Source organism: Camelus bactrianus, chromosome 5 (assembly GCF_048773025.1).
Source record: "Camelus bactrianus isolate YW-2024 breed Bactrian camel chromosome 5, ASM4877302v1, whole genome shotgun sequence".
Lineage (NCBI taxonomy): Eukaryota > Metazoa > Chordata > Mammalia > Artiodactyla > Camelidae > Camelus > Camelus bactrianus.
This window is the reverse complement of record NC_133543.1, coordinates 96,540,399-96,564,359: the sequence shown is the minus strand read 5'-3', so window position 1 is coordinate 96,564,359 and position 23,961 is coordinate 96,540,399. Positions and strand designations below refer to the sequence as shown.

The 23,961-nt window shown below is 41.6% G+C and overlaps 1 protein-coding gene across 2 annotated transcripts in view; it reads left to right on the top strand.

Annotated features, from left to right (window-relative positions):
- The window catches only part of DNER (delta/notch like EGF repeat containing), a 264,365-nt gene extending 240,651 nt beyond the window's left edge, over positions 1–23,714 (top strand). For both annotated transcript variants that reach the window (XM_074364443.1, XM_074364442.1), the window contains exons 11-13: positions 9,638–9,769; positions 17,123–17,369; positions 22,663–23,714. In XM_074364443.1, coding sequence (XP_074220544.1) covers positions 9,638–9,769; positions 17,123–17,369; positions 22,663–22,774 — 491 coding nt within the window. In that variant the 3' untranslated portion in view covers positions 22,775–23,714. The remainder of the gene's footprint in view (positions 1–9,637; positions 9,770–17,122; positions 17,370–22,662) is intronic.
- Positions 23,715–23,961: the final 247 nt, after the last annotated feature.

The window sequence follows — 23,961 nt, the reverse complement described above, 5'->3', positions numbered from 1 at the left end:
ATGAGGTACTCCATGGAAAAAATGTTTGGGACATGGTACATGCCATGTGGAGATTCAGAAAGGATGCCCACACACTAAAGGCTCTTAGTAAAGAGTCTTATGTGCCTTTGTTTATTTTCCAAATAAATATATGTATATATATATATATGTATATTTATATATATATGGAGGTAATTAAGTTTATTTATTTAATTTTTTTTAATGGAGATAGTGGGGATTGACGTGCTTTACCACTTGAGCTATACCCTCCCCCTATCTTCCAAATATATTTGATCATAGAACTTTTCTTTTTTCCCTTAAAAAAGAGCCTATTTTGAGAAGTAGCATTCTATGAGAAGGGCTGAAAAAATATTAGCTACCATCATCATGTAAGGAATGATGGTGCCTCTACTCTTTGGGTTGCTACCTTGGGACTAAATATCCTTTCATCATACCTGAGGTTTGGCAAAACTTACTCTTGGCCACCTAAGTGCTCAAAAGCTCCCTAACTGACTGACTGGAGTGAATAGGCAACTCACTGTTACCTAATTAGACAGCCAGTCCAGTGTCACATTTACCTTATGAGACTGGCCTTTTCAGTTGAGTCAAGACACTTCACTCTCAGGCCAGCAGGTTACTCTGGGAGGTGTATGTGCTGAATTCAGGCTCCTCCTTGAAAATACACTCTCTCCAGCCATCCAAACCCAGACAGGCTCCTCACTCTCTTACTCGTCATGATTTCCACACATCTCTCTCCTTAAGAACTGGCCTAAGTCCTCTCCATTTTTCAGTTTTTAACTTATTTTGTGCCCACTCAAAAGAGTGGGAGGCTCTGTAATTCTGTTGCCTAGAATTATTTGGCTCAGGACCAGTAGACGGAAAGAAAGGACACCATAATGCAACCTCAATTCTCTGGGACCTGCTTTATTTCTGCCTGAAACCGCAGACTGGACCTGAGATCACTGCACTCCAACAGGGGAGCCAAAAGTTCTTCCAGGCGCATTGCCAGTCCAAATGCAATACCGGTGACCTGCTGCTTTCTCACCATAGCAGAAAGTCTACGTGCATTATTAAAAGTTGCATAATGTTATCATATTTCCCTCTGTTTTCTAACTCAACTAATTTTCAATAGTGGTCTTACAGTTCGCAATACAGTGTTCTACAGTTTCAAGCTCATTTTCATGGACAAATGCCATCAGTGTTTTATTCTCCTTGAGCTTTTAATTTGCATTTCTTTGATGACAATCTTTCATGTGATTATTGACCGTTCGTATGTCTTACCTTACAAAGTGTCTTTTCAAATCTTTTGTCCATTTTTTCAAAAGCAGAATTTTGTTCATATTGTTGAGTTGTTAGAGTTATTTACATATTCTAGATACAAACCCTTTGTCAGGTGAACCTTTTGCTCACTCATCCCTTCTTCACGGTATTTTTGTGGGAGCAGGTGTTTTTATTTTCGGTCATCTCTGATTTATCAGTTTTTTTCTTTTTTGGTTTGTTCTTTCTTTGCCTACCTCAGGATGACATTTTCCCCAATGTTTTCTTCTAGAATTTTTTAAAAATAGGTTTTGCTTTTGGGTTTAGGTTTTGAGTTAAGTTTTTGTGTATGGTGTGATTAAAAGATAGAAGTTTCTTTCTTCCCTACATGAATATCTAGTTATTTTAGCATCTTATTTAAAAGATTATCTTTTCCCCCACTGAATTCCATTAGCTCATTTGTTAGGAAACAGTTGGACTATTGACATGTCGTTTTTCCCTTGGGCTGCTTTTTTTTTTTTTTTATAAATCAAACTTCTTTGAGATAATTGAAACTTCAGACTTTATGAACAGTTTTAAGAAATAATACACAGGGATATCTTGTAGCCTTTACCCACTTACCCCCCAGTGGTAACATACTGTACAGCTGTAGTACAGTACCACACCTGGGATGTTGACATTGATACAGTCAAGATGCAGGACATCTTCATCACAGGAATTCCTCATGCTGCCCTTTAACAGCCACCCTCATTTCTCTTCCACTTTAGGAAGCTTTCCTTAATCCCTAGAAACCACTGATCTGTTCTGCATTTTTATAAAATTTCGGTATTTCAGGAATGTTTTATAAATGGAATCATACGGCATGTAACCTTTTTGGATTTTTTTTCACTCACCGTAATGCTCTAGAGATTCATCCAGATCATTTTTTGTATCAGGTTTCTTTCTTTTTATTGCTGAGCAGCATTCCGTGGTATGAATATACCACAGTTTGTTTAACTAGTAACCTGTTGAAAGAAGTCTGGATTGTTTCCAGTTTTGAGCTGTTATAAAGAACGCTGCTGTAAACCTTCATTTACAGGTTTTTGTGTGAATGTAAGTTTTCATTTTTTTCTGGAACAGTTGCCCATGTGTTCAAGTGCTGGGTCATAGGGTAGTTGCATGTCTAGTTTTATAAAAAAAAAAAAAAAAACAAAACCAAAATGTTTCCAGAGTGGCTTAACCATTTTACCTTCCCATCAGCAACATATAGTGACCCAGTGTCTCTCGATCCTTGCCAGTATTTGGTGTTGTCTTTGTTTTTTATTTTAGCCATTTTGATACGTGTTTGATGATACCTTGTGGTTTTAATTTGAATTCCCCTAATGATAAATGATGTTGGGCAATTTTCCATGTGATTGATCAACATCTGTGTGTCTTCTCTGGCAAAGTATCTCTTCATGTCCCTTGTCCATTTTCTAATCATATCACATCACTTCAAGGCTACCTGCTATCAGTCTGCTTTCTGACTGCTGATGTTCACCTGGGCATCGCCCACTGGAGGTGGTGCTTATCAAGTTCCACCCCACCCCCGCCCCCGGAACGTTACTCTTTCCCCCTCTTTGCTTTGAAAGGTTATTGTGAATGAACCACACTTACGGAATGGGGAGTTGTTCTCCCCCTCTTTGAGGGTAGAGGAGCCACGTAAACTCTCTGAAGTTCTTCTGTATGAGAGATTTGTCTGCTTCCCCGTTTATTTATGTAATTTATTATTTATTTATATTAGTGTGGACTTGTGGATATTTATTTTATACTGTGAGTGATAATCCAAAACATTTTTATTTATTTTGTTGCTCCACATGTTCCACGTTTGGGCCTTGAGAGCTCTTTCCTTTGGCTCCCGTGTCCCTTTGACATACCCCGTTATTACAGTGTTGGGGTGTGTGTGTGTGTGTGTGTGTGTGTGTTTGAACACTTCTGTACTCTCTGGCCCTACAAGATGCTCCAGTCTTACCTTGTATATTTCCTGCTCCAGGCTTAGAAGCAGCCATTTCTCCAAGGAATCCGGTGCCTTTTGTTGGAGAATGGCCCTGGAAACTGACATCTGGGCACTAGCTATGCTCTTGTTCCCAGGGTATCGTGGTTTCCAGGTCCTCTCAGCCGACATAGCAAGGGAATATGTGTGTGTATATTAACCTGTGCATATATTTGTATCTATAAAGATTGCCATATGTAGCCATCTATGTCTAAATTAAGCTGAACATGAATTTATGCTGATATATCCAATTCTGATTCATCATTACCTGGATCATTCTAGCCTTCCCCCCTTATTTATCTGCTAATTCCCACACCAACAGCAAGATACTTGGCTCCTACCATCCAACATCCATTTATTTACTTGTTCAATTCCTATATACATGTAGAGCAGTATCAGAATTCTTTTTTTTTTTTTTTTAAATTGAAGTATAGTCAGTTACAGTGTGTCCATTTCTGGTGTACAGTGTGATGTCCCAGTCATGCATATATTCATATATTCGTTTTCATATTCTTTTTCATGAAAGGTTATTACAAGATATTCAATATAGTTGCCTGTGCTATATAGAAGAAATTTGTTTTTTCTAATCTATTTTTATATATAGTGGTTAACATTTGCAAATCTCAAACTCCCACATTTATCCCTTCCCACCCCAGAATTCTTAACTTGTATCCTTGTGGGAAACAAATTTATATACTAGAGGACCATGCTTATGTACAGCTTCCTCTCTGCCTTTAGTCCTATGAACTCTACTCATTTCCAAAGTTATTCAGGTCAACACTGCCCCCCGACTCCTCAGTGAAATCGTTTAATACATTCAGAAGTACAGTTGGATTACTTTCCCACAGTTTGCATTCTTTCCTAGGATCTTCCAACTAGAGGATCTGTTTTTGGTTTTGTTTTTCCTATAGAAGTACGACTTCTCAAGCATCATTTGTTGAAAAGGCTATCTTTCCTTCATTGAATTGCTCTTGAACCTTAGTCAAAAATCAGTTTGCCCGATTTGTGTGGGTCTAGTTTGGATTCTCCATCTTTCTCATTGATCTATGTCTGTTCCTTGCCAACACAACACAGTCTTGATTACTGTCATTATATAATAACCACCGAAATCAAGCAGAAAGATTCTTCTCAATTACTCAAAAACAAAAAAATTGTTTTACCTATAGTAGTTTCTTTGCCCTTTCATATGAATTTTAGAATAATCTTGTCTATGTCTACAAAAGATGTCGATGAGGTGTTGATAGGAATCGTGTTAAACCTGTATATCGATTTGGGAAGAATTGATATCTTTACTATTTAGAGTCTTCCAGTCCATGAACACAGTATGTCATTTCATTTATTTAGATCTTTGATTTCTTTCATCAGCATTTTGTAGTTTTCAGCATACACCATACAGTTGTACATGTACAACTAAATATTTCTTTTTTGAGTGATTATAAATAGCATTGTAGTTTGGTGTCCAAATGTTCATTGCTAGTGTGTAGATATACAACTAATTTTTATATGTTTATCTTGTATCCCATGACTTTGATAAACTTACTAATTTTAGGATTTTTGGAGTAGATTCCTTGGGATTTTATACATGGATAATTATATCTTCTGAAATTTGGACAGTTTTATTTCTTCCTTTCTGATATGTATAAATTTTATTTGTTTATTGTCTTATTACACTGGCTAGAACTTCTGCCACTAGTTTAAATGAGTGGTGATAGGAGACATCCTTGCATTTTTCCCAATTTTAAGGGGAAATGCCAGTCTTTCACCATGAAGTATAGTATCAGCTGTAGGGACTTTTAGATTTTTTTTTTAAGTCAAATTGAGGAAATTACTCTCTATTCCTTGTTTGCTGATAACTTTAGTTACGAATAGGGTGTTGACTTTTGCCAAATGCTTTTTCTGCATCAATTGACTTATCATATGATCTTTCTTTTTTAACCTATTAATGTTATGGATTATATTGCTTGATTTTCAAATACTGAATTCATCTTGCATCTCTGGAGTAAACCCCACTTGGTTATAGTGTATAATTATTTTTGTATATTGCTGAATCCTATCCTCTAATATTTTGTTCAGAGTTTTTGTGTCTGTATTCATGAGGGATATTTGTCTGTAGTTCTCTCTCTCTTTGTAATATTGTCTTTGCCTGGTTTTGGTATCAGAGTAAACGTAGCTTCATGAAATCAGTTGGAAAGTGTTCTTATATCTTTTATTTTCTGGAAGAGATTGTATCAAATTGGTGTTAATTCTTTAAATATTTTAGAATTCACTAATGAACGCACCTGGGCTGAAATATTCCATTTTTTGGTAGTTTTTAAATTATATATTCACTTTCCTTCATAGTAATAAGGATATTCAAGTTGTTTATATTGGGTGAATTGTAGTAGTTTTTTTGTTTTTTTGGTTTTTTTTTTTTGAGGATGTGATCCATTTTGTCTTAGTTGTCAAATTTATGTGTGTAGAGTTGTTCACAGCATTCCTGTATTATCCTTTCTACATCTTTAGGGTCTGTAGTGACATCCTGTTTCATTCATGATACTGATAATTTATGTCTTCCTTTTTCTCTCTTGTTTAATTTTTGTTGATTTTATTCATCTTTTCAAAAAAATAGCTTTTTGTTTCTTTGACTTTTTCTGTGGTTTTTCTTTTTTCAGTTTCATTTTGTCCACTTGTCTAATTGTTTACAGTGGGAGGGCAAGATAGGTTCCAGTTATTCCATCCTGGTGGAGGTTCCACATAATTCCCTAGATGCGTTTCATCTGGAGTAAAATGTTTATGAAGTATGAAGGAACTATCGTTAAAGCACCCATTCCAGAGCCTGGCACGTGATAGGCTTATACTTAATACCAGGTACTGTGATTAGGACGATTTTCATTGCTATCATTCCGTGTAGGCCCTATTAATCTGTTTAGGATTTACTAACAGCGGTGACTTTTGATTTTTTATCTTCTTTCATTTTAGTTTATCTGAGGAAAGCACACAGAATTAAACAGGGCACTTGTAAACTTGCATAAATATTACCAAATGAAATGCCTACGATGCAGACTACCTCTTAGAAAGTCATGGAATGAAAAGCAATTGTAAGAGATTTAAAGTTCGGACTTTGATTTCCAGCTTTAGTCAAGTAGAAATTCTTTTTTGTAGTCTCTTTACGAATGTTATTCAAGTACGACAGTGATTTAAAAGGAATTGATTTTCTCCACTCAAAAAAGTAAGTGAGTCAATGAAAAAGGCATCTGGCTCAAGCCAGCAAAAGCATTAAGATTTATTAAGTCAGCCATGAGTAAAGAAAGATGATATAATGCACTAAAAACTCCCCTACTAAAATAAGCTAGAATGCGTATCATTTGGAGCTGGAATGGTGGGGTGTTGAAATGCATATAAAAGCATAATACTCCTAATATAAGGAAACATAAATGAAACCAAACTTGCTTTGATTTGTAGTAAATCTTCAAATACCTTGCATAAGACTGATGGCAAAATGCATGATCACTTGAGGCAGAGAGGAGCAGTCATCTCTGAAAGTCTTCTGGTGGAAAATTTCCTTGAGTGTCTCCATCATCAGAGTCACCCCATATTCCTACCACCAGCCTGTGACACAGTAAAGGCCTCAAACTGCAAGCCAGTTGGGGGGGAACTGATTCAACTAGGAGTGTGTGTGTGTTAGTCTGTAAAATAAGCCAGTAGAGTAAATCTAAAGATATTTGCCAACTGTGCATTGCCGCGGGGTTCTGCCAAAGCACATATGCTGTGGAAATTAGCTGCTAGCTATTTGGGTTCCTGACTGGCACGGAGTTTTATCATAAATTAGTGTCACTGAATCCCAAGTGTAGCTCTGAGACACCATGGTGATGAAAGCCAGATGGGGTAGGTTTGGGACTCGTCCTGGACTCCAGCCCTTTGGTTCCTGGGCCTTAGATGTTTGATAAATGTCTGCAGAGAATGTTACTCTATTTTCTCCTGCCATCCTCTATTCCTGTCAAATCCTTGCAATCCAGTGAGCCCCAAGAACAGACAATCCAAGGATCTTGGACTTCTCTCAACTGTATTAGAGCCTCTTAAAAAGATCCAAGAGCCAAAACATGCATTAGGACTGCTTTGGACCCTGAACTTGGCATTTACCTCCCTGGGGTAGCGCTGGACCAGAGCAGGACTGGGTGGGCTGGACGGACAGCTCTAGGACTGCCCAGAGTTCAGGGAGTTACAAGGGTTTGACACTGACCTTAGACTTCTGGAGCAGGGTGGGGCTTTGGAATATTGCAAGGCTGTAGAAGTAGGGAGAAGTCAGGCCACTTCTGTAGTTACTGCTCTAAAGGTAGCAGAGCATCTTATTTCAGAATTTGCAGTATTCAGATTGCCAGCTAACAAAACAATTGTTTAGTAAATACTTCGATTAAGCTTGTCTTCCTAAATGGACGGAAAGCAGTACTGATATGTGTATTTGTCAAGGCCTTTCATGTTTCTCAGCACGTCCTTCTTTATATGTCTCTTCAACTGGTCTACCACGTAATGCCGTTTGTAATAGTTAGTCTGTGTTCTTTTCCAGTCAAAGCGACTGCCCCGTTAATAGAAAGACAATCTTAGAAATAGGTTAGTGAGAGGCAGTCAGTTTCATGTCTTTCCTAATGGGCATAAATGACTATATTCATTGCAGGAAACAAATTCACTTAGACATGACTGAATTACAATCAACGTAGTAGGGTCTAGATGTAGTAAATGTTTCATTGGGCAGATTTTATTTAAAAATAAAATATTCAGATGCTGGGTATGAAAAACATGTGACATGAAGCAGACATGAAATATTTCAGTCTGAGATTCCTCCTCTAGAATGGTCTGTGAGTGACATAGGGTGGTTTTATAAAGATGAGGTAAGCCAGTGGCAGATAGAACAGTGCATTTGAACAGTGAAACATTCACTGCCTTTGAAAATGGACAAAATATTCGATTTTGTTCCTTTGCTTGAGTCTATGACCATTGCAGTGCTAGGAGGTTTTTTTGTTTGTTTGTTTGTTTATCACAAGCTACCAACAGCACTTTATTTTTTCTTTTCAACATCCTGTTCTGCAGCTTCCTTGACCCTTTTCGCCCAGATGCCAAAAAGCCGGGCGTTGGCACGGGCCATGCGGAGGCTGGCAAACGCCTTGACGTTCTCTTCCTCCTCTGTGATGACTCTGGCCTTTCCTTCCTGTAGGCATTTCATACGGGCGTGACTGATCCCGTCAGCTGGGTGGCCAACGTGAGCTCCTCAGCAGAGCTGTCTCCCTTCTTGGGGGCGGAGGGCTTCCTGGGGAAGCAGATGAGCTTGGAGCGGTACTAGGAGTTTTCTTTTTCTTTTTTTTTTAATATCGTTTTCTACATTTATCTAAGCAAATGGAACTACATGGAAAATTTTGCTTTTTCTCATTTTCAAACTTTAAAGACAGATTGCCTCAATTTGAAGCATCCTCTCTTCAGCTTTGATGTGATGTCTTTTAAGAGGGGTACCTATTTTGTATGGACTCACAGTATGGCTTTAGAATCACACGAAGGTGGCTTTGTTCGTGTGTAACATCTAATAACGAGCTGTTTCCTGTAAGTTGTTCTTTGGACCACCGTGCCATCAGCCCGTTTTCTGGTTTGTAAGTTTAAACCAGGCTTTCTCTGAGAGGGGCAAGAATGCCCCAAAATGTTGAGTGTAGCAGGATCAGGAGCCCCAGGTCACAGTGTTCACTATGGGGGATGGACCTCGGGGAGGGGTGTGAGCTTCCCTGGGCACCGTTTCCCGGGGAGATGACGTGAGGCAGGGCTCACCCCAGACGTCACAACTGTCCTTCCTTAAGTGGGCTTGATGTTCTCCCTCAACATTTCAGTCCCTCCCAGAAGCATATCTAGGGATTTGGAAAGAGGAGAACGTTCTCATAATTGACTCAGGCTAGGCATGCAGCTGTGCCCTAGAATTACCCAGAAAGTAGTCCGATGTCCAGACTCACACAGTCACTTGGCTACCAAATAATAAAATCATAAACTGTGAGTTTTTGGCTTTCTGAGGTTTCAGAAAAATAAATAAGAAGACTCAGCTGACTCAAGCCAAAACAAAATAGGTTTAATGAAATCAGGAACCCAAGTTTGTTTCTGCAATAAAACTTGAAAGGTTTATTTGGACGTGGGAATCAGACAAATTCAGTAGATTAAAGGAGATTCTTTTCACCAATGTCATTTTTTTTTTCATTTTTAGTTTTCACTTAAGTAAAATTTGGGGACAGTTCTGCACTGTATACAAACAACAAGTGGGGCTGCATTGCTGGAGATCACGACCCCAGACTTCGATCTGTGCTTAGCTGGAGAAGTGATGGGGACCGCCAGGGCCTCCAGCTGTCTCACTGCTGCCTTTCCCCCCAACCTTTATCTCCTTAGGTGAAGAGTGTGACATTGACATAAATGAGTGTGACAGTAACCCCTGCCATCACGCGGGTACCTGCCTGGACCAGCCCAATGGTTATACCTGCCACTGCCCCCACGGCTGGGTGGGAGCAAACTGTGAAATCCGTAAGTATTTCTGCGGCTCAGCCACTGGTATTTACCATTACATTTTCCTTCAGCAAGAAGAGGATGCTGATCAGGCCCAGCCAGGCCCCTGCCACTCACAAGTGAGGCAGTGAGGCCCAGAGGGTACCCCGAGTCAGCCGCGCCTCCCGAGCCCCATGTGCGTGCATGCTTCTGCTCGCTGCGCTGTGCAGCTCCCACTCCTTCCGGAGTCGGAATCCAGCCTTTCCATCAGGATGAGACTGTGCAGATGTCATCCAGAGTTCACTGATGCTAAATACAGCCAAAATTGTGCTCAACAGAGAAGCGTTAGAAGCATATCAAAGACGCTAGTCTTTGTGTTGAAAGTGTAAAAAAAAAAAACCTGCACAAAATGTACATTCATTTTGCATCTATGTCTTCGTGTCTACAAACGTCTTCGGTTCCATCAATTGCCTGGAGCATAAAAGAAAATCTGAAAAACGTGTTGAGCTGCTTAGAGCAAAGTGTTCTCTAAAGATGCCTTCACAGAAATTTGACAATGCCAGGATCAGGGTTTTGTATATTAAAATAATGTGTCTAACTAGGATTGATGTGAAAATAAGAACTGCCCTGGAACTGGGTTTTCATTGTTTTGTAAACTAAAAGTTCTTTTTTTTTTCCTTATAGGGATATTGATTGATTGATTGATTGATTGAAGTATAGATGATTTATAATGTCATGTTAGTTTCTGGTGTACAACACAGTGATTCAGTTATACACGTGTATTCCTTTTCCAATTCTTTTTCACTATAGGCTATTACACAGTATTGTGCTCTACAGTAGGACCTTGCAGATGCATACGGAAAATGCAGATGCATTTGCATCTGCAAATCCCAAACTCCCAATTTATCCTTCCACTCCTCACCCTTTCCCATCCAGTAACCACAGTTTTGTTTTCTATGTCAGTGAGTTTGTCTCCATTTTGTAAATAAGTTCATTTGTATCTTTTTTTTTTTTGATTCCACATATACATAATATCATATGGTATTTTTCTTTCTCTTTCTGCCTTACTTCACTTAATATGATAATCTCCAGGTCCATCCAAATGGCATTATTTCATTCCTTTTTACGGCTCAGTAGTATTCCATTGTATAACTATATCATGAGTTCTTTATCCGATCATCTGTTGATGGACATTTAGGCTGTTTCCATGTCTTGGCTATTGTATCTAGTGCTGCTGTGAACATTGGAATGCATGTATCTTTTTGAATTAGAATTCCCTCCAGGTATATGCCCAGGAGTGGGATTGCTGGATCATAGGGTGAGTCTATCTTTAGTTTTTTGAGGAATCTCCATACTGTTTTCCATAATGGCTGCACCAAACTGCATTCCCACCAGCAGTGTAGGAAGGTTCCCTTTTCTCCACACCCTCTCCAGCATTTATTGTTTGTGGACTTTTGAATGACGGCCGTTCTGACTGGTGTGAGCTGATAGCTCACTGTAGTTCTGATTTGCATTTCTCTGATAATTAGCAATTGTGAGCATCTTTTCATGTGCCTATTGGCTGTTTGTGTGTCTTCACTGGAGAAATGTTTGTTTGGGTGTTCTGCCCATTTTTGGATTGGGTTGTTTGTTCTGTTGTTGTTGTTGTTATTGAATTGTATGAGCTGGTTGTATATTCTGGAAATTAAGCCCTTGTCAGTTGGATCATTTGCAAATATCTTCTCCCATTCCGTAGGTTGTCTTTTTGTTTCTATAAAGGCCGAAAAAGCCCATCAGACAATTATGCTGTATGAGCAGTCTTTATGATACAAATAGATTCAGTTCTTTGGTTCTCATTTTTGTATAAACTAGAATTTTTAAGAATCAAATTTAATCTTCCTCCCCATCGAGACCCCCACTTCACTCCCCAGAGGTAGCAACTGTTAGTCATTTATTGTGGATTCTTCCAGTTGCTTTCAGTCACTATATGTCCCATTTTTTCTTTGTACTAATGGGACTATTCTATACATACTGCTCAGCATCTTGCCTTCATGCTTAATTATATATCTTGGCTGTTTTCCCATGTGGGTTTATGCAGATCTTCCTCAATTTTTTAACACCACATGGTATTTCCATTTTTCAGATGTTCTATAATTTACTTAATCAGACCCCTGCTGGTAGTCAGATAACCCGTTTTCAGGTTTTTGGTATTAAAACCAATAGTAGAGTGAAAATTCTCGTTTATGTAATACCTGTGTGAGAATTATCAGGAGGATAAATCTCGAAAATGGAATAGCCAAATTAAGGGGTCCTTTAATTTTTCACAAGGATTTGCTTACGTACTGACTCTTAGCCAACAAAAATCTTCCTCTTGAAAGCGATGGTGCTGGGGCCCAAGGTTGACTCGAAAATCCTCTTTAATCCATACTTACCTTATTAAATACTTTCAACACCCCTGACGGCATCCTCCGCTTACCTCTGGGGAGTGACTGGGGCTAGATGCAGGCGAGGCAGCCTGATTGAATGGGAAGAAGGTCATTGTGGAGTTCTGCGGCCCTGGTTTCAAACCGCAGCTCAGGGACTTATTCTTGTTAGAGCTCTGAGCCTCAAGCCTTGATAAATGGGGTAATAACTGTAAACGATACAGTTCAGTGCCTGGTTCGTAGTATTTGCTCAATAAATGGTTGCCTTAATTACTGTCACCAGCTGTCATTCTCTTTGAGCTGCTGGCAGCCTCTGGATACCTGCTCAGAGTGAAGTTTCCCTGCCTTGATGGAATATTGATAAATTAGATGTTTTTGAGATAACTACTAATTTTCTAAAAGTACCAAATATTTTAGGATGACAGGCAACTTATAGATATGTAGTTTTGTCGATATAATTAGACTTCAATCTTTCCATTCCAAGGTAGATACAGGTATTCCATGAAGGGACTCTCCCTCCCTGCCCAAAGATACTGATGCGTACCCACAGCATAGAGATGCTCACAGCACAGGGAGGTGTTCTTCAGGCCTTTTGTTGCAACCCACAGTAAGAAATGTATTTTGCATCTTGGGGCTACACATGACGTTCAGTCTCTCACACACATGAAATACGAAGTAATACTTTATAAGCATCACACACTTTTATATCATTTTTCTAAACTTTTTTTTTCTAATGTGGCCTGGCCCCAATGTAATGATTTCCACAGTCTGCACTATGGAAAACATTACTTATTAAGTGTTTTGAGCCAGGTTATTATTAGGATTGTAGGTCCTAATCGCTGATTCCCCAGTTAGGTGGAGCATCCCTTGTCCTCTCCTGCGGCACCACTGAGCTGGTCCCCCACGTCTCAGCACACTGAGACTTCCACGACCCTGAAAAGATTGGGGGACCCGTGAGCCCACTTTTCTCTCAGTCTTCCCTTACTCCTTATCCCAGGCACCCAGCACAATGCCTGACACACAGTAGGTGCTTATCAATGTTTGTTCAGTGACAGGATTGCTAGGAGGGAGAGGAGCTGTTCCTTCCATCCCCTCCTCTCCTGCCGCTACTGAAGATTAACGAGGGTGTTACCTTTTTTCAGTCTCATTGACTGCTTTGATTGTCCAGCTAACTTTTAGCTTTAGAAAGCATAAATAAATCTGAAGTCCCTCCTCACAGTTGAACTAGGCAACAGATGGTTCAAAAAATTATCTAACTCTCTAAGTGACATCTACAAAAAAAAAAACAAACACTTTTTAAGTAACATAGGTGGACAAATTAAGTAGTCTAGCTAGATACACCTGGGTAAGTGAAAAAACAGATACGGGAAATGTATTTTAGAATGAAATTTGTAAATCAAATGAAGTTTCTTTTTGGTGGAGTGGAGTTGCTTGGTGGGTCTGGTTTTACCCTCTGGCCACTGACTGCCTGTTTCACCTTGAGCAAAGGCTCTGAGTCCAGCCCCTATTTCGGTCAAGTCCAGCCACTATGTAGCTCATATTTTAGGACCAATTGTGACGTTAAATGTGAAAGCACTTTAGAAAATCCAAAACCTCGGACAGAGTGGGTTTAAACTGAAATACAGATGCTCCCTCCGACCCAGAAGGGTGACATTTTTCCTGAACAGTTCGTGTGCACGTGTTCCCGGTCGTGCACCTGCTGGGGCTGATGAGGTCGTTCCATCCAGCATGCTCTGGTGTGTGATTCTTCCCTGAGCCATGCTGCAGCCAACATAGTACATGATTCATGCACTGGGCCCCCCAGGATGCGGCAGAGCGATGACTTATGACGGTAGCGCCTGGACTGGGAGATGGCAGCTGCGGCCACCTGGTGCAGAGAGATACATTTGCTGCCTCGCAGTCTGAATGCTGGATTTATTCTGATCCAGCCTGGCTACCAACCCAATTAGTGTGTAAAGCAGCCACCTTCACTTATCAGACAAGTTTTAGATGACAGGTAGAAAAAGCAAAGAGCAGGGTGGAGGGGAGAAGCAGAGGTTTTAGGAGAAGTTTTGAGAAAGTGTTCCCAAAAGTCCAAACAGCTTGGAATTCAGACATTGGGGAAATAGACCAGATGGTCAGAGATGCATATGGTTTAGGCAGCTCACCAGGCCCGGGACAGCGTGCCGAGCACGTAACCCAGCACAGTTGTTTTCCCACTGTGATGGCTGTGCGCTTGTGCACTGGCTGTGTGTCCACAATCTGCGTGATGTGTAAGCACACGGAAGTGTGCATCAACTGTAAGAATTCATCAAGAGCCCGTGCGGCCCCACCCTATAATCAGATCTGAGCCCACTACCAGGCCGGGGGAGAGATGGTATTGGCTGCCCTCGCTCAGTGGGTGTTCCAGCATACTCCGTGAGCCTTGGGCTGCAGCCTACAACTGAATTTTTCAGAGAATGTCGAAATACTTGGAAATCATGTGAGTCATGCTTCTCTTTCAGCCGGAAGAATGAGTGGTCTCTCTCCATGTGCACCTGGTGCTGCCAAGTGCAATGGCTGCCAGTTTGGGGATTGAGTCTTCGTTTTGGTTTCACAAAACACTCCCTCTTCCATCTTGACCACGTATTTGCAGTGATTTATGTCAGTCTATCTGCCTGTATGTGAGTTGGCTCAACGGAGTGGTGAACGCACTAATGGTCAGTCTTACCGCTCCATTGGCTCTGTGAACTCAGGCAGGCAGGCTCGAAAGGCAGAACCAGACTCCAGGGTCCTTGGTGAAAAACCCAGGAGTCAGAAGGTCTGGACCCAAACTCAGAAGTCACTTCTTGTGTCCCTTCTCCAACTCTCAGGAACCACTGGGCTCAGGGCATGGGTCGGTTTTCCGTTAGGCTCTAGGAAGAGGGTCTGCACACTCGGATCTTTGCTTGCATGTGTACCTGTGCTCTTCTGCAGATCCTGACTTTTCAAGGTAAAGAGCAGCTGATTCTGAGATTCCAGGGTGACTGAAGATGTCACTAAGATGACAATATGAGTACCCCGAGGTCACAAATACTCTCAATGGAAACAGTCCTAAGGGTTTCGCAGGAAGACAGGCCCATTCCCACCCACCCCTGAATCCCATTTCCAGGCACCGGGAGTCCTAATGTGGAGATGATGGCCTGGAGGTGGTGGTGGCGCAGGTGGGAGTGTGAGTCAAATAGGGAAGGCATCCTCTTTTCCACGTGAGTTTAGCTTTGCTTTGGTCTTTCCTAGCTCTTTTAAATTCTCACAGCTTCCTTTCAAGTCCTGGTCATGTTATCTGGTATGCACATCTGTAAAGGGGACATAATTTGACACTCTTGATCTGTGCCAGACACAGAGATTATATCCCATCCTTCGATTCTTTTCCTGCCCTTACAGGCTGGTGTTTTTTGAACGGGAACAGGGTAATGCTCAACGATCCTCAGCTCAGAGTGTGTGCCTCCGAGGACAGCATCCTCCTTCTCTGTATCCTTCCCTCTTCTACCACCACAGCTGCTCCTCCTTAGGGACCACCCACCATGTGCCTGGCAGTGCCTTACTTTTCTTTACATGTTTTCTAACTTATGTTCACAGCAAGCCCATAGGGTATATGTTGCAATTTTCATCTTATAAATGAAGAAACTGAGTTAGGAGGTCAAGTAAATGGTGCAGCTGGGATTGAAAGCAAGGTTGGTGTGGTCCCAAGGCTCACACTCCTTCCACTAGTTAAGCTGGCAGATAATCTTATGGGTGTTTTCTTCAAATGACTTATTGCTTATTTTTTTATTATTGTTATAGTATTCTTTTTTTAAAAGCTGGAAAAGACTGAGAAGTGTAAATAAGGAAACAAAAATCACTTGTCATCCTGCCTGTCAGAGACCACTGCTGTTAGCACATGGAGGTGGAAGGCAGAGGCTAAGCACTTGGTCCTAGACTTGCTGACAACATGCTCACCCAGGAAGTGACATCAGCTTCCTAGGCTTTGTCTATAAAGTGGGGAGAAAAAATAATATATCTTCTGGAGGTTCTGATGATTAAATGCGATATTTTCAAAAAAGCTCAGCAGAGTAAGAAAACAGCAAATGTGCATCATTCTTACCACTCCACCCTGAGCTTTTCAGTGTGTAGTTAGACATTTTAAGCTCCTGTGTGCTTGTGCTACACAACCAGGTTCTGTTTGGAGCCTCCTTTCGTTCTTCTGCTATTTGACGACTCTCTCACTGTCTCGCTAAGAGTTGAATATTTAGGTTGTTTCCCATTTTTCCACTTTTATGAATTGTATTATCTGTTGGTGGGGTGGAGAGAGAACTTGGGGTTGAGGGACTCCAGGTACATCTGCAACATTTTATTTCTTTAAAAAAATCTAAAAAAGCTAAAGAAGGTCAAATATGAGCATTGATTAATGAGTGATGAATTGGATGACATGGATGTCTGCTTATTTCTGAACTTTTTTCTAAACGTGTCATGGTTGATATTCTAGCGTTTAAAAATTGTGTGGCTGAAATGAACAGCCTTGTATGTAGGGCTTTATGCATTTACAGGACCATTTCCCCAGCATAAACTCTGAAAATTGTAATTTCTGTGTCCAAGGATAACTCCGTTGAGTCCACACAGGGGTTGTTTATCAATTCACACAGTCCCCATTTCTGTACCCTTGTCAACTGTGGTCATCAAAATTTGCAAATAATGTTTGGGAGCTGATATACGAATTGCATTTTAAAACAATAAGTATGAAGCTAAACAGTTTTCTACTTGTGTTTCTTTGGTGGGTTCCTTTTTATATTCTTTGCCCATCTTTTCATGGCGTGTTGTTGGTTTTTCTTAATGATTTATAAGAGGTTCTTGTATATTAAGGATATTACCCCTGGTTCTGGATTATTCATAGAAAATCATTTTTCCCGATTTGGACTGCCCTTTATATTTTAAGTTCCCAATGGGACGACAGGAAAGTCCTTCCCATTCAAAAGGCCAGAACTCATATCCAGCCATGTGCTTATTTCGCCTCCAGACCTGCAGTGGAAGTCCGGGCACATGGCCGAGAGTCTCAGCAGCATGCCCCGGCACTCCCTCTACATCATCATCGGCGCCCTCTGCGTGGCCTTCATCCTGATGCTGATCATCCTGATTGTGGGGATTTGCCGAATCAGCCGCATCGAGTACCAGGGCTCCTCCAGGCCGGCCTACGAGGAGTTCTACAACTGTCGCAGCATTGACAGCGAATTCAGCAACGCCATCGCCTCCATCCGGCATGCCAGGTGGGCGGCGGGAGGAGGAGGAGGGGAGGTGCTGCGTTCACATGTGCATTCTCGGTCCCAGGTTAGATTATGAACAGGACTTTACATCTGCAAGGAGGATTTCAGAGAATAAAACACGAGTTCAAGGTAGTATTGAGGGGGTCAAAAATTAGACCGATTTATAAGCAAACCCCTTTAATTTGCTGCTAGCTTTCTGTTTTCATTGAATACAGTCATTCTAAATGAATTTGTGGTTACCTGTGCTGTAAATATCTGAGTTTTAATCACTGTGTATGAAATATTTTTTCGAGGATTTCTTTTTGGAATCTCTTCAGCTTTGTTGTTCTTCAAACAGTCAGTGGTGGATGGAAATTATTCTATTTGATTTGAGGGCTTACTTAAAGTCAGCAATCATTCTGCTGTTAGAGTTCATATTAAACAAACTTGTGTCTTCTTCTGTGGGAAAGACTCCCGGAGAGACAGGAGTTAGTCTGGTGTTGCAGTAAGAGCGTGAGTTCATGTGTCTGAGGTAAATCGTGAAGTCCAGCTGCTCCATTACCTGACTGTACTTTAGACAGATGATTTAACCTTCCACAAACGCAGTTCCCTCAACTGTAGGAAAGGATAATCATCTCCTTAAAGTTATGACAAATTAAATTACAAATATTATAGGATTGCATAAACAGATAACATCAGATTTACTTCTCGAGATCTACTACACCGTGGAAAAAAATTAGCTAACCTAATTTTGTTGATTTTTGCAAGGAATATTTACTATTTTTATGTGTGTCAAAAAATACCATCTCTTCCTTTAATTGGCACAACAATCTAAAGCCTAGAATTCAGAGAGTCAGTGTCTTGTAGCAAAAAGTGGGCTGAGCTTAGTGTCTTAAGACTGGGCGTCGGGGAACTATTAGTTGCATAAACTTTCTTGGGACATCATGTATTGATACTGATCAAGACACAAGCAGATCCAAATTCTGTCTGAGGGGCATAGAAGCTCAGATGTTCAAGACATTAGCTTTCTTCCAAAAGGAAGCCCCCAAACCCAAGACTCAGATCTTGGAGTGAGTCCAAGGGAAGCAAAAACCCAAACCTGCCTTCCAGGGAGACACAGAGAATATGAAAAGAAGAAGAGAATAAACAAATTCCTTTGTTGCTCAGAAGTCTTCCCGGAGGGGCTTAGATCACCAGGAAGGAACAGAATCCATGGCTCTTTACTGGGATGTATTGGGAGACCCAGGGAATCAGATTCCCTCTCCCCAACCCTACCCCGGAGGAATCTCTGGCTAAGGTCCTTTTGCATTCAAGAGAAAGAGTATTTTATCTCAGTCTTGGAATAGTTTAAGATAGATTCTTCTGGGCTTTCTGCTTATATAGCTCTCTGGGAAGATATTTAACTGAATACTTTTGGAAGGAAAGGATAAACTTAAAAGCACTTGAAAACCTGTTTCTTATTTGGTACTGATTTTTATCAAAAATATTTACTGCAGGATTCCTAACCAACAAGCTCCTGCATGCACCAGTGATTGCAGATAAAACCATTGACGTTAATACAATACCTTCCCAAATATCTGGGAACATTCCTGTCCAAACGTTTATTCAGCTCTGACCTGTGCTTTCTACAGTGTGGCTCTCTAGAGGCCCTGGCCGGGTCTCTGGCTGGTTGGCTCTTTTGATCCCCTTTCCTAGAAACCCTGGAAAGGCGCTGACAAAGATTTAGTCTTTTTGCTATTCCCCTCCTCCTAGCTTTCAGCAGCGGCCGATAGCTAACGTCCGTTTCCTGGCCTGCCTCCCCGCCGCTAGCCTGGTGGTGACGTTGGGTCAGAGTGACCGCAGCTCAGCAGCTGCAGGAGACGAAGACCGCGTAGGTCATCTGTGACAGTCACCGGTGACCCAGGAAGTGCCTGGTGACTCTGACGTCAGCATCAGCTGGCGCTGGTGCCGCCTCTCTCTCCCATCCTGAGTCATGTGGTCTACAGCTGCTTTGCTTACACTCAGGCTGGGGAGACTTTGTGACTGACAGGCAGGGGTGGAGCCACGGCTTGCCAAGTTCTGCATCTGAGGTCACATCTCTTGCTGACTGGTCACTGCTCCACCAGCTCTAAGTGCCTGATCACGGAAAACAAATAAGCAAACAAACAAACGGGAGCTGTGAAAGGACAGAGTTGCTGTTTCTCAAATAGCATCTCCCATGTGGGCCTTCTTAAAGGTCATACCCACCTGACTGTCTCTGTGGCACTGTTTAGCTGTTGGCTTCCTAGGGAATATGGACTAGAAAAATGTACATGCTTTGACCACCCTCATAACTGGTTGCACTATCTTTTGTTTCTTTAGTAAGATCTAGTGGACAAGACTGGTCACCAGATACGATGTTGGAGCTGTCAGTAACACTGATAGCAAGGCTGCTACACCTTCCGTTCGTTCTTCGATGATGGTTAACATGGGCAGATACGAGGCTAAATCCTTTGGAGAGAGGGACAATGGATCATTTTTATAGTCTTCATGCAAAATATTTCAGATTTTGTGGGCATATGGTCTCTGGATCTCCATGAGCACCCAGCTCTGCCTTTGTAGTGCGAAAGCACCAGAGGCAATATGAATGGGCACAACTGTGTTCCAATAAAACTTTATTTAACAAAAAACAGGCAACAGGCTGTCATTGGCTTGCAGGCTGTTGTTTGTTAATCCCTGGTGGACATTATAATTTTCTCTAACTTCCAATCTTTTTTTCCCCCAATGAAAATGTCCCTTTAGTATAAGGAAAAACAGTATGTTGTTTAAAAAAAGGAACAGTTGCACAGAAACTCCCTTCCATAACATAGGCAAGCTCTCACCTTGGTTTAGTGCCTGAGGGTTTAAAATGGAATTCTGTAGGTGTGAGCTGATTTCTTCACATCCACCCAATTCTGAGAACCAAGGGAAATGGAAAAAGCTGGTAGTGTTGTAGATTTAAGTCTGAATGCACATTCGTTTTGTGCGAAGTGTGGGCAATTTGAGGAGAGGCTGGTTTCATTTTACTGTGTTTTTTAAACGACTTCAGCCTCCATAAGGCAGCTACTGAATACGGGTGGAGACCTCTGTATCTCACCTGTGGAATCTACACAGGCTTCTCAGCAGCTGGCTAAGTCACAGTGCAAGGGATCCAGCTCCAGGATGGCGCTGGGCGTGTTAGTCCTGCTTTAACCAGGTCACCTCTATCCAGCATTATACTGGATGACCCATCCTGCCTGGCGTCGATCTCATGAGCGCCATGCACGTGGCTGAGTTTCCCATTTGGACACAAAGCGATACTCTTTGTCCTTCAGTTGGCTTTGCGTGTGTACAGTGCACACGCGGCGGCCGTTGAGTGATTTCAGCCCTGGCCTTGTTGCACCCCGTAGATCTGGAACACTCATCCTCAGACCTGTTTTATCAATGTTCAGCTCCATGACAGCAATTTAAGATTTAAAATATAGCATGTTGATGGATTGCATAATGTGGAGGCATTTAACTTTCTAGATTTGGAGGAGACAGATTCTTCTGAAGAAAACAGGAATCATATAAAAAAAAAAATGGTGATTTTAAACATGTATGCAACTTGTTAGGTTGCTTGGATGTTTCCTTTGGGCCAAACAATTGAGTAATAGGCTATGTGATTTCCTGACCCTTCCCATAGGCATTCCCACGGGAAGCCATCCCATGGCTGCCATGTTTGGACACAGAGAGGTTTACACTGGGACTGCCTGATTTTTTAAATTAAGTAAATTAATATTATTAGTGGTATGTTGTTACCAATGTATCTAGCTATTTTATGAGAAATATATTGTCAACATACTTGCTCCTTAAAGTAGCCTCTGAAATGGGAGACTTGGGAGACAGTGTTAAGATCCAGTTGGCTTTTACATTGTTGCCCTTTTCCTGTTCTCAGGTGATGCAGATCTCAGTCAGTTTAGATAAACAGACCGCAGGCTGGAGACCTGCCCCCAGTTGTGCCTACACAACCCAGGACCTTCAGCGAGGCTGACATTTTAGGCATGATTTTACTGAAGCTTTTTGATATTGCCCAAGAGCTGTGGTTCCTAGGTGGCTTTCGGTCTTTATCTTTGCACTTTGCCTTGTGCCCATCTGGCCTGGTTTGTGCCTTTGACTCCTGAAGACTAGTTAATCTCAAGCGAATTGGAACACAAGATTGATGGATGTTTACAAATGAAAGATCACTCGAAGAACGCAACGTTTTCTCACTTCCCACTTGGTTTCTCACCTCTGTACGTGAGAAGACAGACTTTCCAAAATCTCAAGGCAAGAGACAGGAAAGATGGGGAGATGGGATTAAAGCCATGGTCAGTAGCCCTGAGATGTCCTTGAGGGCTCATCCCGGCAATCCTCTGAAAACTTCTTTTTTAACGGCCTCATTGGGCTTGAAACAGTTAAAAATATGTTGTCCCTGGAAGGGAGGAGCAGTGGTGGCCTAGCGTGGAGGACTGTTTAAATCATACTACACTCGAGGGGCCCTTAGGGAAGGTGAGGTCTTGACCAAGAAGAGACCACGCAGAAGGTGAATTGGCTTTATTTTAATAATCGTCATTTTAACACCGGTTTGGCAGGAAGTCCTGAAGTTGGATTTTGACACTCCTGGCTTCTGCGTTTCAGTCCTGCTGTCAAGGGGCTTTTGAGATGTGCAAGTCTGTTGGAACAATGGCTTTGTGCTCAGGGGAGAAACAATGGCTTGTGTGTACACGGGGGTTGGGGAGTGGTGGGTGGGTGGGTGGGATCGGTTGGGAGGAGCCCGCACAGAATGTGAGCTAACACCTCCTTATTTGAAGCCAGTTTCCCTCGTCTTGGGACCTCAGGTGGCCTCTGAGCCCTTGCAGCCCTCCTGCAAGTCCCATGGGAGAGGCTGTCCGCAGTCCTGGGAGACCCGCCCCGCTTTCTGCATTCCAGGCACTAGAGCGGGTGTAAAATAAACTTGCCTCTCCAAATCGTTATGGGTCTGAGACGAGAAAGACAGATCGATCCACTTTTCTTAAAGCCTATTGGAGAGCTGTCACGCCTGACTGCTTTCCCAAGATTTCGCCTACAAGCTGCAATATGTATTTGGACTCGAGGTTTTGTGAAATCCATTTCTGCCGCCCACACTGAAGACTAATATTTATACTCACTCGATGCTAATATCAGGAAGTCTTACATTCCTGGACCTGCTAGACGGTGTGCTTTAGAGTGTTTCTATGGTCCCATTCGATTCTTGCATGTAAGTTATCCTCACCCCTTGCCTTTAATAGGACTTGAAAGCCGATATTTCTCTAACCAGACTCCCCCCTCCCTGTGATTGCAGGTTTGGGAAGAAATCCCGGCCTGCGATGTACGATGTGACTCCCATCGCCTACGAGGATTACAGCCCTGATGACAAACCCTTGGTCACACTGATCAAAACAAAGGATTTGTAATCTTTTCTGGGGATTATTTTTCAAAAAGATGGGCTACGACACTCATTTAAATATTTTTAAGAAAATAAAAAGCTTAAGAAATTTAAAACGGTAGCTGCTCAAGAGTTTTCGGTAGACTGTTTAAGAACTAATTTTCTGCAGCTTTTAGTTTGAAAGGAAATATTTTAAAAAAGGAATTTGTGAAACCCATAGACTACGTGTTAATGTACGTCCAGCGCTCTAAGCTGTGTGCTTGGACTAGCGTGTGCGCTTTCCGTGGTAGACCCGATCAGGAATCCCAGACTGACTCTGCGGTTGTTACAGGGTCGGTCTCATCCAGGAGAAGCTTCTGTGTGACGTGTGAGTGCCAGCTTTCTGAGTAGAGTTAGGAAACCCATGTAGAGTATGAACCATAATACCGTATACCCGTAACTTAAAGAGAAGCCCGAAATGTTTGTTCTGTGAAAAAGAAACTAGTTCAATTTATTATTCTTAACCCGAATGAAATTAGCCTTTGCCTTATCCTGTGCATGGGTAAGTCACTTATTTCTGCACTGGTTTGTTGAACCTTGCAGAAACCGGAAACATTCTTTTGAGTTTGTGTGTTTTTGTTTTGTTTTGTTTTGTTTTGTTGTCATTTCTGTAACGGTTGTGAAGCTAGGCCTTGAAAACATACCTGAGGAAAGGGCCTCGTGAGGCAAATGATGATCAAATGGAATCTGTACTTTCTTTCACCGGTCAAGGTTTTTATATTATGAGTAAATTAAATTTGCGTTGAAGTGGTTCCTCGCTAAGAGGTAGTAAACGTTGAGAGCGTACTGATTCCCTCAGTAGTGAGTATTTCTCATAGTGCATCTTTATTTATATCCAGGACATTTTTGTGGCTGTACTTGGTTGATATGTGCTGCTTCTGATTCTTGCTAATTCCAAGAGTATTGAATAAATATTACCAAGTCAAGGATGTATTTGTCTCTTGTTTCTTTTTTAATTACATAAAACATTTAGATTTGATACCGATTGTCAAACAGTCAGTCCTGCTCTTTTGTACATTTTAAATATGCCAAGGAGTACATTTTTGTGGCTGCTGGAGCCATTCGCTGTGCCCTCTGGGAGCCCTCCTGAGCTCCGAATCATTAGTGAACCATCCCTACTGTCTTGAAAACGCAAAAGGTAGAAAAAAGTAACAAGAATTCTCATCTTATCTCTTG